The sequence below is a fragment of the Pelmatolapia mariae genome, linkage group LG20, assembly GCF_036321145.2.
Source record: "Pelmatolapia mariae isolate MD_Pm_ZW linkage group LG20, Pm_UMD_F_2, whole genome shotgun sequence".
Taxonomy (NCBI): Eukaryota; Metazoa; Chordata; class Actinopteri; order Cichliformes; family Cichlidae; genus Pelmatolapia; species Pelmatolapia mariae.
In genome coordinates this window covers 16107413-16123517 of record NC_086244.1, presented here as the reverse complement: position 1 = coordinate 16123517, position 16105 = coordinate 16107413, and the positions used below count along the sequence as shown (strand labels likewise).

The 16105-nt window shown below is 41.1% G+C and overlaps 1 protein-coding gene across 1 annotated transcript; it reads right to left on the bottom strand.

Moving 5' to 3' along the window:
* Positions 1-8503: 8503 nt before the first annotated feature.
* Positions 8504-15895, bottom strand: dpm2 (dolichyl-phosphate mannosyltransferase subunit 2, regulatory). The gene is made up of 4 exons (XM_063463894.1): positions 15789-15895; positions 11611-11700; positions 9854-9956; positions 8504-9771 (listed from the first exon to the last, which is right to left on the bottom strand). The coding sequence occupies exons 1-4, from the start codon at positions 15789-15791 to the stop codon at positions 9716-9718; spliced, it is 252 nt and encodes an 83-aa protein (XP_063319964.1). The 5' UTR covers positions 15792-15895; the 3' UTR covers positions 8504-9715.
* Between the last annotated feature and the right edge of the window lie 210 nt (positions 15896-16105).

The window sequence follows — 16105 nt, the reverse complement described above, 5'->3', positions numbered from 1 at the left end:
ATTAACATTACACTTTTACTGTAAAATGTAATGTGTAACATAATGTGTTAACAAAGTAACATGTTACACCCAATGCTAACACAAATACAGCGAAGAACCCAGAGTGATGTCACAGCTGAGGGCATGCTGACCCCAGCCCAGCAGCCAGAGGCTGATCTTCATCAGTTAAACAAGGGCACTGATGAGCAGTCAGGCTGCAGCACTGTAGTCATCGCTGTGAGCCAAACTTGCAGTGAGGCAACGGTCCTAACCACTGTGCCACCGTGCTGCCAACTGCTAACAGTGATGGAACATAATGAAGCCACATTATGATGTCTAGACCAAATTGAAGGTTATATTAATCACTGGAATTGGACAATTTACTGAAGTGGAATATCCTTTTCTAACAAAAGCCAAGCAATGATACAATCTCCAAGGAAATCTACCCACAGGAAATGTGCTTGTGTGTGGAGTAAGCTGACACTTAACACATCTCTCAGATCTGATAAAACCACCGGCCACTATTCGTTGTTATATGTCATGAGTCATAGACGACAGTTCCCAGCAGTAACCACAACCTGGTTTCAGCCTACAAGCAGATCAGCAGTAGTAGCCAGCTTAGCGCTCTACACTGCAAATTATGGGGAGTTAGTCCGAGCTTGCAGCATGTCCTTTCACTGTTACACAGAGGACACTTATTCAGTCAAACATCTTAAAATCAGAACTCCACTTCTTCTACTGTCGGCAAATCTCATCAATCCAGCGCCAGCTTTATGGACTGACTCCAGGGTCCGGGCCTGCCCAGAACAGTCACTGTGCTCCCTCAGCTGAATTTTAAGTACCAATTCATACAGTTTGGGCATGAAAAACTTTAACACCCAGCCCAGCAGCCACGCCCTGAACTTCCACAGGTAACAAACTGATGAGCAGTCAGGCTCATCAGTTTTCATCTTTGCTTTGTGCTGTCGGCTTTGTGTTTATACCTAAATACTAAGACAAAGATCTTATGTGGCCCTGTCCTAACGCCTCATTAGGACAGATATTTGTGTTGCTATAGGACTGTAGCTTCAGGTTTATATTAAATGGTGATTATCAGTTTCAGGTCATTTTACAGAGTAACTTGAAAGTTGTGTAGGAGGAGTATAAAAAATGTCTTTCTCCTAGGTGTAATTAAGTAACGTGGTGCATTACTTTTCAGAAAATTGTTCTGTGTAAGAATTCATTTTTTAAATAACAACCCTGACACCGATCACAGCAAAGAGGGGAAATACCCCAACAGCAGGAAACATTTGACCACACAGCATGCAAGTAATGTGCATGAACGTAATGACTGCTTAGCAATGGTGGTGACTCTCAAAGCGCAGCCAATCACAACACAATGAGCCTGTGGTGTTAGTTTTAAAGGACGAGCCTTCAGAACTGCCAAACAAATGGAACGTGCTGAGATTACTGTGCACTCACATTCAGATGTCTGAGTGTAATGGACTGATTCTTATGTAGCGCTTTTCTACTCTCCCGGAGTACTCAAAGCGCTGTATACAACATGCCTCATTCATCCACTCACACGCACTCATACAAGCGCTTCTAAACTCAAGTGCAAACTAACCAACATTCAAACACATTCACACTCCGATGAATGCATTGGAGGGCAACTTGGGGTTAGAATCTTGCTCAAGGATATGTGGCATGCAGACTGGGGAAGCCAAGGATCGAACCACCAATCTTCCAATCAGTAGCTGATCTGCTCTACCACCTGAGCCCTGTGTGGTGAGCTCGTTGATCTTTGCTCCTGCAAGGACAGATATGTGTGCTTTCATAACTGTGGTTACTTTTCTCTGTGTGTTTACTCATTCTGACAGTGTTCACGTGAATCCAGCAGCAGGATGCTGAGCAGTGGGACAAGGCCGTGCAGTCCTGCTTTCATTTCATCTACAGGCACGATTACTGCAACTCTCCTCCTATCTGATATAATCTGAGAGTCCAACTGGTTGAAAATGTTCACGTCCTACAGTCTTGGTTTCTCTCCCATGACTCCTTTTACATTTTAGAACTGACTTTAAAACGTTCAACCCTTCGCTGGGTTCAAGCTTTATTGTAAATAACTGTGCTTTTGTCCTCGACTTTAGGATGACTTTCCAGAGGAGATAAGATCTCCAAAATTACGTCTTAAGAAACATTTTTGCGATTGTTGTCATTATTTTTTCCGGACTCTTCCTTTCTAATAATGAATAATCATGGCTTAGGGAATTTGTATGACGAAATCTCATCAAGCAGGAGCACCGGAATCCGGGTCATGCTGGTCCAATCTTTCTCACTTACACTCCTTACTTATTATGTTCACAACCATCACAGCTGAATCATGCATAGGGCCTATATTGCATGGTTTTTAAAAGCTGGATCTCTAACTGAGGTGACACCCTTCAGGTTGAGATGCTATCTTGGAGGAGAGTACAGGTTGTGACTTTTTTGTTTTCCTGATGGATGTCAAGATGCCAGATCATGTTTTGGTAGGAAGTTTAGTTTAGTTATGTTGGTGGTGTGATGTGCATGCAGTAACCTGTTATGTTATAAACTTTTTGGCTGTGTCTTGGAAAAAGAAAGATGTAAACCTGATGTAACTGGAGCCTAAATCCCAGCTTAACCCTGTAAAGCCTGAACCACTTCAGAATAATCCCACATAACTTAATTTTTTGTCAAATGCAATTTTTTTTTTAAATTGTCAACCAAAACTTATATTTTAGAAGTGTTTTGGATAAATGTAGCACAGTGGAAATTCCACACCTGAGCTGTGAATAAGTGGGAGAAAAAAAAGTGTTTCTTTTATACTGTTGTAAATCTGCTCTATTTCCTGTGCATAAGCCCTTAGCATGTCAGCAGGACGCAGGTGAAATGCTGGCATGAATTTAAAACAATTTACATCATTTACTAAATTTTTAACTTACTGGCCTTTTCCAGTGGTGTCTTGAAAAGTTTGTGAATCATTTTCCTTGTCAGCTTCTGTAGAAAAAAGCATAACCAACAAAAAGGGAAAGGAGGGAAAAGCCATGGGCTGAATCATATGCCAGACTGATAAGAGCAAAATGAAACTACAAAATCAAACACACAAATCAAAATGTTTGGAATTTTTTTTCCCTGAAAATTGTATTCTCTATGTCACAGCTATATTTATAAAAAATCTGAATTATCGACATGCGTCACAGCTACGAAAGATAACAAAAACAGATAAAAAACTGATGCATTACCTTACTCACCCTTACTGCTTCCAAAGGAAATAAGCAGAAGCCAAGTGCTGATAATCAAATGTGTTGGTTACTCAATTATAAGCAGGTGTGAGCACTTTCATAAGGGTGCAGCAGTTTTGGCAGTTTGTAGTTGTGGCGCATTCAGCTGTGTGTTAAGAAAGTATCATAATCTTCCCTGGGGTAGACGTCAGAGCAAATTCACCCCAAGGTCAGACCATGGGGTCTGGCCCCAAAAGCTACACCTCATACTCTAAAGGACTCAGGTAACATGTCAAAGGTTAAAGTTCATGACAGCGAAATTTGAAAAATAGGGAACAGGTCTGGCTTGTGTAGAAGGGTTTCCAATGGAAAGCCTAGTCAGCTTTAGGATCGTTTATGCAGCTCCTACCCAAATTTGAAAATAGCCTGTAAACATGAAAGGATGGACAAGAGATCTCTTTCCTCTGTCTGCCCTTTTTATTCCCAGACACATATATGGCAGTAGTTTATTAGTTAGTCAGTTATTTTTTAAGTTGATCACCTTTAAAGAAAGATCCATTAACCCTGGAGAACCCATGGGGTCAGAGCCGACCCCATGGGTTCTCCAGGGTTAAATTGGATCTCTAATGGTTCAGAAGGTCAATGAGGACTAGCAGACATGTAGAAGTATGTTTTTATGGTTTTGGCATGCCATGAGCTGAACCATGACCTTCTCTTCTCCAAGGATTGTGTGACACTCTTTTGTAATCACACAGCTGATCTGACTTTACCTAAAGAGCTTCTTTCCCTTCCTCCTTCCAGAACTACAGAGCTGATTTTCTAGTATAAGTGCCTTTTGTTTAGATGAACTGCTGGACTTCCAGACCAGCAGGTTTAGGGAAGTCGTTTATGGGGTCACATCTTGACCCCCCCCCCCCCCCCCCCCCCCCCCACACACACACACACACACACACCTACACACCTACACACGCACACAGACGGTACTCTTTGTTCACATGTGTACCTATGTTAATGAGCCTATGCATATTCATGTAACCTCAATAAAAGAGCAGTGTTACGAGGGAGCGGACGAGAGCCACCGAGGTCAAGCAAAGGAACGGCGCTTGTCTGGTTCTTTCCCTCATGCATGAGAAACACAAAGAACTTTGGTGACTTGTGTCTTGCTTTTGCTGTGTAGTAGAATTGTCTTGAACGTTCCAGCAAATAGGTTTATGCTACGAACCTATCACCATCTGTACGGTTTTCTGAAGCCAGAAGTTACCGCATGTGGATAGTTATATCCATCTATACATATGGTATAGACCAGCGATCCGCAACCCCCAGGCCATGGACCACCAGTACCAGGCCATGAGAGTTGAGGCTCTGGTGTGAAATTCAAAGTTTTCAGGGTTTTTAGCGTTTTTATTATTTTATTTTTTTTATCATTTTTATCATTAACTCGGTTTCCCTCGGTCTTTTCCCGTGTGTTATGAATAAATCTAATTTTTTTGTACCGGTACTGGTTTTATTTTGTTGTATTTCTCCGCAACACCTTAAAGGCCAGTCCGTGAAAATATTGTCGGACATAAACCGGTCCGTGGGGGACCGCTGGTATAGACACCAAGCTGCATTCATAAACCGTCTGAGTGCTGAAACAAATCAGCCAAGAAGGGCTAAACTAATCAAACTAATAATTTCACTCATCAGTACTGAAGCACAAACTTCTTCTGGTCTGTATCACAAACACCATCATATTATTTGGAAAATCCTTTAAAAACACCACAAAGATTCCAAAACATCACACACAGTGAAAAAACCCAGTGTCTGGGTAGTAGATGAGGTGTTGCAGACATTCCTAATTCTGCCATCCAGATGAATGAGTCAGAGAATGATTAAAGTTTATTTTAACATTGGAGTCTGTGGGGACTGACTCACTTTTGACATCAAAGGAACTTCAGATTTTGGACTTTGGCCTTGGATTCAGTTTTCAGTTACTGAGGCCGCCCCCAAGTGTGACAGCTCAACCCGAAGTCTCATAAACTTGCATTCTTTCTGAAAAGTGAAAGATGACCAGATGTCTGGAAAGACCATTAGCTGGTCTGTTAAGATGCAAATTCTTTTAGTACCTCAGTCAAGTGAAATGGCCAGATATTTCAGCATGAGGCTTCACGACAGCTCTTCACACACAGGTGGGTCAAGGTGGTTAGGCCCGTTCTTTCTAAACAGTCTATGTTTTGTCAGGATTTCTGCATCGTCAAAAAATCTTTAATCGAAATCAGTTATCTGCAAACACAATCTGACCAAACTATAACATATCCTGAAATTCTGGCAGTCTGGTCTCATATCAAAATGTGTATTTGTTTGTGCTCTGGCACATGTGGATGAGCAAATTCCAAGGAAGGAAATACTTTGGAGGAAGTGGTTGCTGTCCACAAAAGGCTATAAAAGGACCAAAATAAGCAACTTTATAAGTGGTGTTAGAAGAGTGGATTTCCTGTGACCCAGGATTTCTCATGTGATGCCTAATACTACAAAAATAACATGAGGACTGGAGAACAAACGAGCGGATACAACTGAATTTCCTCTAAGGTTAAAAATTTCTCAGATTCTAAAAAGAAAATTTTTTAAACATCCTTTCATGAGAGAAGTCTTCAGTATTTTTTCATGTTAATAGGAAAAGGACATTAAAACAATGTTCAGTGGAACAGGATGGAGTGAATCACAACACTAACAAAGACAGCAAGCTGGTATTTCAATATAAATATGCTGATATGTAGTCCTTCCTGTTTCCTCTGGTGACTTTTTTACTCGTTGGGTTAAAGCCATGTTATCTTTTCCAGTAGAGTTAATGTGATTTGGGGGAGAGAGGAGTGCAACACAATAAAAGATAAAAATCAAGTCTTAAGTTTGAAATCAGTTCCAAAGAGTCTTGACTCTGTTTGTAAGATGTTTAAAATGATTATGAAACAGTGCCCACTGTGTTTGGTTTGCGCAATTTACCAAATGTATTGTTGCCCTTTAAATAAAGGTGATGGATCCCTAATGACACATCAGCACAGGTAAAACTGTACAGCAACACAGGATGTAAACAAAGAAAAAGATAGTGGGAAGAGCAAAACAAATGAATGGTAGTAAAAGCATGGCGGTTACATATTGTTGAACGAGCAAGTCTTAAACCTGTAAGATGTGGTGTGATGGATAAGAGCGGCACGTAGGTAGCATCAGCTTGGGAATTTTCACCATGCTGCTTCGACCCTTTCCAAACCACAATGCTGCCTTCCCCACGCTTTGCAGTTGCAATGAAGTTTTTTGTGCTTTTGACCCTCCAACTACAGTGGTGAAAAAAAGTGTTTAGTCCCTTTCCTGATTTCCTAGTGTTTTGCATATTTGTCACACTTACATGTTTCAGGTCATTATCCAAATTTTAATATTATACAAGTAAATAGAACATGCAGTTTTTAAATGATGATTTCATTGATTAACCGAGAAGATGTATCCAAACCTACGTGGTTCTCTGTGAAAAAGTAAGTGCTCCTCTTGTTGAATCATGAATTAACTGTTATTAATCACAGTTTTTGGAAAGTCGAGTTCAGTTTTACTGGACACACTCAGGCCTGATTACTCGCAGACAGTGTTGGTCAAGTTACTTGAAAAAAGTAATCAGTAACTAATTACTGATTACTTCCCCCAAAAAGTAATCTCGTTACTTTACTGATTACTTATTTCAAAAGTAATTAATTACTTAGTTACTTTTAAAACCACGATTTACAACCTGAATAGGTGATAAAGCGATAGATCTTTCAGCCCAATTCTACTTTTTCTGCATAATCCATCATGCAAAATGTAATCAAATGGAAAAGTCTCTTTTTAAAACTTGTTTTATTAGTTTTAATTTTTTAACTTTATGCATCAAGCAAAAATTAAATTATATGCAACATTCTCTGACTGGAAGAAATTTGTTTAACATTTAAACCTATTTTCTGCACATTCCAGCACATAAAATAAAATAATTTTTTGTGTTTACACTCACTCTTTCAAATAGATGCAAGTAAAACACAGCAGAAAATAAATAAAATCAAAGACTAGCGGTCCTGTTGCTCTATTTTCACCTGTATAGCAGGCGGAGGTTTGCCCTGGTGCAGGTGTGCCGCAGCGGTCAGTTGAAGAATCCGCGAGTTTCTCTGTGAATTTCCCATTACGTTGTAGCGCACTCGGTGCTTGCTTGGAAGATTAGGGGGGTTTTTTTCGCTGTAAAAAGAAGTTTTCTTCCCACGCACAACGGACGCTAATGTTTTTGTCACTTTTTACGGAATTAAACTCAAAGTAAGGTCAGTACTTCCACGCTTTAAACGCTGCATGCTCATACTCTCTCCCGCACTCGTTATAGTATCCATTGTTGATCTGCACACAGCTGTTGTCACGAACGTTGCATTTGCTTACGTCACTGTCATGAGACATTCTCGCAAAAAAATCACGGCTTTAGTAACGCAGCGTTCCTACGGGAAAGTAACGGTAATCTAATTACCGTTTTTGCAATAGTAATCCCTTACTTTACTTGTTATTTGAAAAAAGTAATCGGATTACAATAACGCGTTACAAGTAACGCGTAACTGCCCATCTCTGCTCACAGACCTGCTGAATCAAGAAATCATGTAAATAGATCCTGTGTGACGCAGTGAGCAGGCTAGAAGAATCAAATGAGAAACAAGGTAACTGACATCTATCAGTCTGTAAAGGGTTACAAAGACATTCCTGGGAATAGGGAAAGCTTCCCAGAAATGACTAGCCGACTGAAATTACTCCAAGAGCACATCAACAACCCATCCAGAAGGTCACAAAAGAACTTAAAACAACATTAAAGAACCCCAGGCTTCACGTGTCTCAGTAAGATCAGAGTTCATGATTCAACAATGCAAAACTGGGCAACAACATGGGAGAGTTCAAGAAAACCACTGCTGACCAAAAAGATCACAAAGGCTCATCTCAAATTTGCCAAAAAGCATCTTGATGATCCCCAAGACTTCTGGGAAAATAATCTTTAGACTGACGAAACAAAAGCTGAACTTTCTGAAAGCTGTGTGTCCTGTTACATCTGATATCTGGCATGTGAAAACATTCAACATGAGGCTTCAGGGCGGAGCTTAACACACCAGAGGGGTCCTGCTGGCTACGTCCATACTTTCTAAACAGTCTGTGAGATTATCAGGATTTCTGTATAAAATGTGCCTTGATTTCAATCTGAGCCAAAATTGTAAACAAACAACCTGACAAAACTGATCACACAACAGAAAAACAAACAAAACAAAAAAAACAGCTGTGTTGTTCAAATTTTTTATTAAACACAATAACAGCTTGTTTAGCAACAACATCCTCCATCACGTTTCTCATTACAACAGAGCAGCATGGTCTCGTGGCAAGTGTAAATTAACCTCAAAGACATGGACGCGGTGACCTTTTTTCTAACTGAAACCAAGTGGTTTCAAATGATAATTAATGCATTTTAAATCATTCAAATATTTAAAATTCATTGTAAAATCTGTGACATGTGGGACTCAAACTTGAGTGTGTGTGAGCAGCTCCACCACCTACTGCTCCAGCCTCCACATGCAGACTTTTCCAATTTTTAAGTGAAAATAATAATTTTGTACATACAAATACATATACTAGTAGACAGATGAAAAACTGTGTTCAGGAACATGACAAAAACAATGGAAAACTGTGCCCAGAAATACAAATCAACAGATTAGAGGGTCGTCTTTTTAAACTTTATTTCAATTTTTGCCCAAGTAAGTGCTCAAAGGTGCTTCGGGGGAGCTGCTGAGGGGTCAGAATTGCTTCTATAAGGACTTTGGCATTTCCTGTAACTTCGTATGAGACTTACACAATGATGAAGAGGAATTCTGAACAATTCCTCCTACCAAACAGCCCCTTTCAGGTCCTACCACAACATCCCTGGACTTTATTCATTGGCGTCTTTGAGTTATTGCTGGGTTGCATCACCCCATCTCTCAAAAGCTTTTGCTCATGAACTCCTGCTTTGATGTTCACTTGAAAATGTCTTTGTAAAGTTTTATAATCATTGATCTCTCACTGAGTGTAAAGGTGTCCAGGACCTCAAGGTGGCTCCACCCTCCACCTTGCTTCACAGTCTCATTTGTCCACGCAGCAATACCTTTAAAAAGTCAAGAAACTTCCAGATGGTCTTGAGAGAAGTTGTTAGCACAAAGGCTTCTCAATAACACAAAGAACTATGAGTGTTATACAATGAGTATAACTGTGAATTAGCTGAAGATTAGGTCGCATTTTCTAAAAGGACAAGGCAAAAATCCTCAAGCTTCCCTTCTTCAATGAGTTTCTTTCAGTGCATTCAATGATGCCACTTGGGGCCACCAAAGCTGATTTTTTAAAATGCAGAATTAAGACCGACAAACTTTCCTCTGAACAAAAATACTTGTAAAAGTGATCATGAGGAGTATTTATTACAAAATAGGGCTGGATTTTAGTTGTAAGGTGCAAGAAGGTGATGTTTTATGACATTAGTCCACTTTTTTTGGCTTGCGATTCTTCCACATGATGACAACAGTGAAGGCTCCTGCAGAGAGGATAACAGGCATTAGCGTTCATTGAATTAGATAAGCAGATAACTTGGCCTGCAGTTCTCATGGTGGACTGACCTATACAGATGAGCAGTATTACTGCTGCGATTCCAGGCAGAATGACTGAGTACTCCCGAGGAAGAAAATACTTGTGCAGGAAGTGATCGCTGTCCACGAAAGGCTGGAAAAACGACCAAAACAACCATGTTAATATGTGGTGTCAAAATTACTGTCTGCGAGTCACATGACCCAGTTCCACACCTGAGACTACAAAAAGCAACACGAGGAATGGTGCACTAAAAGGCAGATAGAAGGCTACTCTATGAAAAAAAATCTGTTTAGTTTCTGGACAGGATTTCTTTTTTTTTTTTCCCCCCATTCCAAATCAAAGTCAAATCAAAGTTTATTTATATAGCACATTTCAAGACCGAAGTACACCAAAGTGCTTTCCATAAGATCATAGTACAGATAAAATCAAGTATAATAAAATTATAAATATGAAAATACAATAAAATAGTTACATAATCCAATGCAATCCGGATGCAGTTTGCCCTAATTGACCTTAAATGCAATGTCGAACATGTATGTTTTTAAACGTGATTTAAAAGACTGAATAGAATCCGATGCGCGTATATGGAAAGGAAGTGTATTCCATAATCTAGGTGCTGCAACGGCGAAGGCACGATCACCTCTGGTTTTCAAGCGAGACCTGGGTTGCACTAAGAGCAGTTGGTCTGATGATCTTAGTGCTCTTGTGGGGCTATATGGGCAGAGAAGATCAGCTAGGTAATCAGGTGCCATATTATTTAAAATTTTATAAGTAAACAGTAAAACTTTAAAATCAATTCTAAATTTAATAGGGAGCCAGTGTAAGTTTGCGAGGACAGGAGTAATAGAGTCATACTTTCTTGAGCCAGTCAAAAGGCGAGCTGCGGCGTTTTGAACTAGCTGCAGTCGTTGAAGGAGGGAGAGTTGTAGGCCCATATACAAGGAGTTGCAGTAGTCTAGCCTTGTAGTAATTCCCGTTTTTGCAATAGTAATCCCTTACTTTACTTGTTATTTGAAAAAAGTAATCGGATTACAATAACGCGTTACTTGTAACGCGTTATTGTAATCCACGGCACCAGTAATTCCCTCAAGACGGAGATCTAGTTCAGTATTTTTTTATGTGAATGGGAAAAGCAAATCAAAAAAAGGGGAAGGTGGAATAGGATGGAAGTGAATCACAATGCTATCAAAGGCAACAGACTGGTGTACTTTAGTTTAATGTGCTTGTTATTCGAAGTTCTTTTTCAGTCTCTCCTGTTTCCTCTGGTGACCTTTATACTACATCTGGGCTGGAGCCATGTTAAACAAAGAAAAGGATGGTGAGAGGATCACGGCAAAGTCAGGACATTACATAAACTCTACAATGAGATTGTTCTAACCGACTGTATCTCACGGCTTCCACAGTGCACAAACCAACAAACTCACCAATTAAAAGCTTTTGGCTGGAACCTGGACTAAATCAAAGAATACACGGAAGTCTCTAATAAATAAAAAGATTGGGGTGACATAATCAGTTACATGAGCTGGGTGCTCGACTTGTAGCATGTGCCGGTGTAGTTTATGTAGCGCCAGCTCGGGAATTTGCTTTGTTGTGCCACAGGCTAGTTAACATCAATCACAGTTAAAACAACAATTTAACCCCCCCCCCCCAAAACACCAGCTTCCATATGTGTAACCTGCAGTTTTAGTGAGGCTGAAATAAATGAATCTTCCAACCTGTCAGAGCCGTATTCAAGGCTTTCAATCCATGTGACTGATGTGATTTCAGTGAACTTAAGAGAACTTACCAGGACGATGACCCAGACAGAGTAGTACGTGAACAGCACGAGGCTGAAGACAACAAGACTCATGCCAGCCGCTTGATCCACTCCAGTAGCCTGAAAACACATCCACAGAAAAACTGAGCACGAGGACGTCGGTGTTAAGCATGGCACTGGTGGTCGTTTGAAGCTTTATGCAGACTAATGTCAATGTGGTTAAAAGTTTAAAGCCAGACGTCAGGCTGTCGTCAGAGGTGAGACACTAAATTTCCCATAAAACAACTGGAAAGGAGATCCTCCTTGTTGTTACTTGGATATTGAGCACACTTCATGGCACCATCCTCCCCTGGCAAACATCAGCCTTGTAATTGTCAGTTTTGGCCAAATTAAAAATACTCATTAAGACTTTACATCACATCCTGACCAATAAACTGTGATTCTACCTTTTTTAAATAAATGTCAAACAGCAACAAGAGTAAATAACAACAAAAATTGCAGGTAAACTTTTACTAAAAAAATTTGGATCAGTAACAATAGTTATCTTTATTTACAGGTACTTTTATAAACCCGCATTTCAAAGGAAGTCATGTAGTCAAAATAACGAGCAACAATCAACAAATAAATGAAAACTCAACAAGACGCTGATTCAATAGATCTCGAATCAAAAGATCTCCAGTACGAGGTCACGAAAACAACTGCTCCATCTACAAGGTCAATTGCAACTAAACATGACAACCTTTGCAGCTAAAACAACCACTGACACTACAGCAACTTCAACTCAATCATTCATCTGCAACTAAATCAACCTCTAAACCAACTCATCATCTAAATTCACCATTGCAACTATACCTGCAACTAACCCCGGTGCTCCAGGTTAACTGGTTAGATTTGTTTACATGTTCTACTCTCCGTGTTCCAGATGTTGGATCGGCAGATTTGTCTCCTCTGTCTGTCAGTGGGTCTGCAGTTTGACAAGATTAAAGACCTTGGGGAAAAAAGTCTCCATCTGCAGCTTGTGCAAATGCATACACACATCAAAATTATCTTCAGACAACAAATAAATTATTTTGATAAAAAATAAATAAATCATAAAGTCTTCTGCCTGGTCTCGTACCCCTGTCTTTCTTTAACAAAAATAACGAGCTGACATTTTCTCAGGACACCACCGATCAGCTCAGCTGACCGCCACTTTCCCCTCTGAGTGACTAATCTGGGTTAAAGATGACAAACGGGATTTAAAGGAGGAGCGATGGATGCTGAGCAGCAGATCAAAAACACACACTTAAACCTACGTCCTGTTTCTTATCTGACTGATAAGCTGCTAAGTGCTTTGTAATTCAGCTGTGAGTTCGGTGTGTTTTCTGAATATACTCGCATCTTGAGAGGATGACTGTGGTGGGGCGTGGTCTGCGGTGCCGTGCAGGGAGGGCGGACGCACCTGCACTGCATCCTTAATCACGCTCGCCGAGTTAAAACACCGGGGCCGTTTATCAATGCCCAAGTACGCGAGTACGTACTCGCGTTCTCGGTGAGTACGTACCCGCCGAGAACGCACGGGAGTACGTACCTGCCGAGAACGCGAGCACGGACTCGTGATTTGTACAGTCGGAACACCTGCGTGCGTGATGATGTCACAGGTCCGGAGTTTTTACTGCCGTCCCCTCCTAATTTAACTGTGAGTAACATGTTATGAAGCTTAACTTTAATCACAGCCAAACCGATTTACTCAGGAACAAATAAAACACTGAAATAAACCAAACATTAACATTTAGAAGTGATCTAAGTGACTTATATATCATTTTTAACCTCAGTAGTGAAACCTCTATTAATAAAAATAGTGTACATGTACATACGTGTACATACCTTAATAAAAACAAGCAGGTGAGATGTTAGAACGCTTTTATTTCTATTCTAGTGGACACTCAATACTATAGACAGCTGCTGGGGTTTCTTTAACCTGAGTAGTGAGAAGTCCGCGAGCGGTGGGGGGGGGGGGGGGGGGGGGGGGGGTTGGAAACGATGTGCCGGGAGTCCGCTGTTGAGTTTTGGACGAAATGCATTCTGGGATATTTAGCTGTCCCAAGTCTACACCGATGCATGCTCGATAAAACGGGCGGATCGAGAACACATCCGGGACTTTTTCGCGTTCTCGGCGTGATGCGTACTTCGAATTGGAACAGTACTTGGTCTCCGACTGATGACGTATCACGAGTACACGAGAACGCAAGTACGCACAAGTACGCATATTGATAAACGCCCCGGGACGCAGGGGTTGGTGTGCGTTGTGGTGTGATGTGATCTAAATAAACGGCTCATAAGTGCGATATGTGGTCCCGCCGTGCCTTAATTCCACCACAATGATTTTTAGTCGTTTCAGCAGATCAGTGGCAGCTATATTACTGACGTACAAGGGTACTAATCCACACAGTGTGGGTCATTAATTCTATTTATTTCATATCCAAACAGCCCAAATTCTCATTAAAGCAACAGGTTTGCTTATAAAGTGGTCCATCGCTCCATCCGTTTAAATCCTGTTTGTAATCTGTAATCCAGATCGGTCACTCTGAGGGGGAACAAGCCCCAGCAGCTCTGCGCTGAAAAAACAAACTACATTTACTTATTTTGTGCACAATATTGTGATGACGTCACGTTATATTGCAGCAGCTGCCCACGTTAAACTGTAACGGGGGCGTGTTTCCTGAATCAGCAGGCGCTAAACAGCTGACAGGTGAAAAGGATCTTCGCAGGTAAACTCGAGGGTCTTTGTTTAGAAAGAAAGACAGAGCTAGGAGACCAGACGGAAGACTTAATGGTTTATTTATTTGTTTAAATTTAAATAACTTAATTGTTGTGTTAGGATAATATTGACGCGTGTATACATTTTGCATCATCACACTAACTCCATCAGCACCTGCCAATTAAACTAACAGCTCGAGCTACAACGCTGCCTGCGACTCTGACAACTAAACCGACAGAAGCATCTGCAGCCACCAGGTCAGAATCAGAAGAAGCTTTATTTGTCACATGCAGGTTGCCCTGCGGTGAAATGGGACCTGAAATGGGACGTACCCCCCCCCCCCCCCCCCCCCCGACCTTACATACACAACACAGACATTACATGGGGATACAAGTCGGAGATTGGTAGCGTTGGAGAGAAAAAAAACATTGAAATGTACATCACAATGGGAAAGTACAAGAGGAAAAAAAAGAGACCCCTTCTCATGCTGTGCTTCCATGGTAGGACAGCACGAGAACAGGAAACAAAAAACTCCTCTGCACAAAAAAGCACATAAATGTCCACAGCACAACATTGTGAAGACATAACAAGCCATAGGGTTGGGTGTTGGGTGAGGAGTAATATGAAGCGAACCCAGCAGCCGCCTCGCACGTCGCTATCTTCCCAGCGCCGCACGTAGACCCGCCGTGTTCCCCCACAGGAAACAAGCATCGAAGGCGTTTGGAAAGGGAGGGGGGATGAGTGTTTGCTTATCAGTGTAAGTGTATGTGTGTGCGTGTCCATAGTTCAGCGGAGACAGTGTCCTTCGCCCTGCCAGGCTAAACAGTCTACCAGCCAACCCAGGTGGCCTTGCATGGAATGGGAAGGAACAGTCTCAACACACTTGTTATCAGGGAGTTTTTGTTCGGCTCCAGCCTTGAGCACAGCTGGCGCCGGAGGGGTAGCCGCATTGTGATGGCGATTTTGTTTTCCAACAACTCATAAGAATTTCGAGCTGTTTTTTAGCACTCCGACACTGGTCTCTCCATCTCCCGTTGTATAGCTGCCTATAGGTGTTCCCCCATTTCCACAATAAGATGCATTAAAAGGAGACAATCGAGGGAATCCCCTTTAAGCTGCAACGGCACTGCGCAGCCGCACCAAACTTCATTCAAACCTTCACCGTTTCAGTCAATTTGATAATTATCAAAGATATTTGATCTCCTAACTTCATAAACATGCAATATACGAATAAAAAAACACTGTCAGTAAATTCGGTGCTGAAAAATGTTACCAGGTCGGTTAATTTATAATCAGTTTTACCCCAACCATGAAGCTAACTGCTAGCATGAAGCTAAAAGAAATAAATGTCACAGCAAAGATTAGCTCTGAAGCTAATTACGCTTAAACTGATGAAATTTCATTAAAGTATTAATTTGTCTCTGCTCGTTTATCAGCTGTTTAAAAGTAATCACAGCAGCTTTCTTACCATTTCTCACTCACACACAGGTAATGTTGTTATTTGCTGACGTATCCTGGTGCTCTTCTTCCTGTTGAGTAATCCGGTTGATACAATTCATCTAATGGTCTCTGATGCCCTCTCGTGGTTCTTCTTCTTCTTCTTCTTTTCTGTTTATTGGCGGTTGGCAAACAGCATAATTGTGCACTACCGTCACCAATTGGTATGGAGTGTGGACCGAAATGACCCCCCAAAATAAAAACATTCAAATTCTCCGAAACAAGTCTTCCTTAAAGACCAAAATATGTCTTGATAACTTTCACTTTTACAGTTCTTGCGAAATAAAT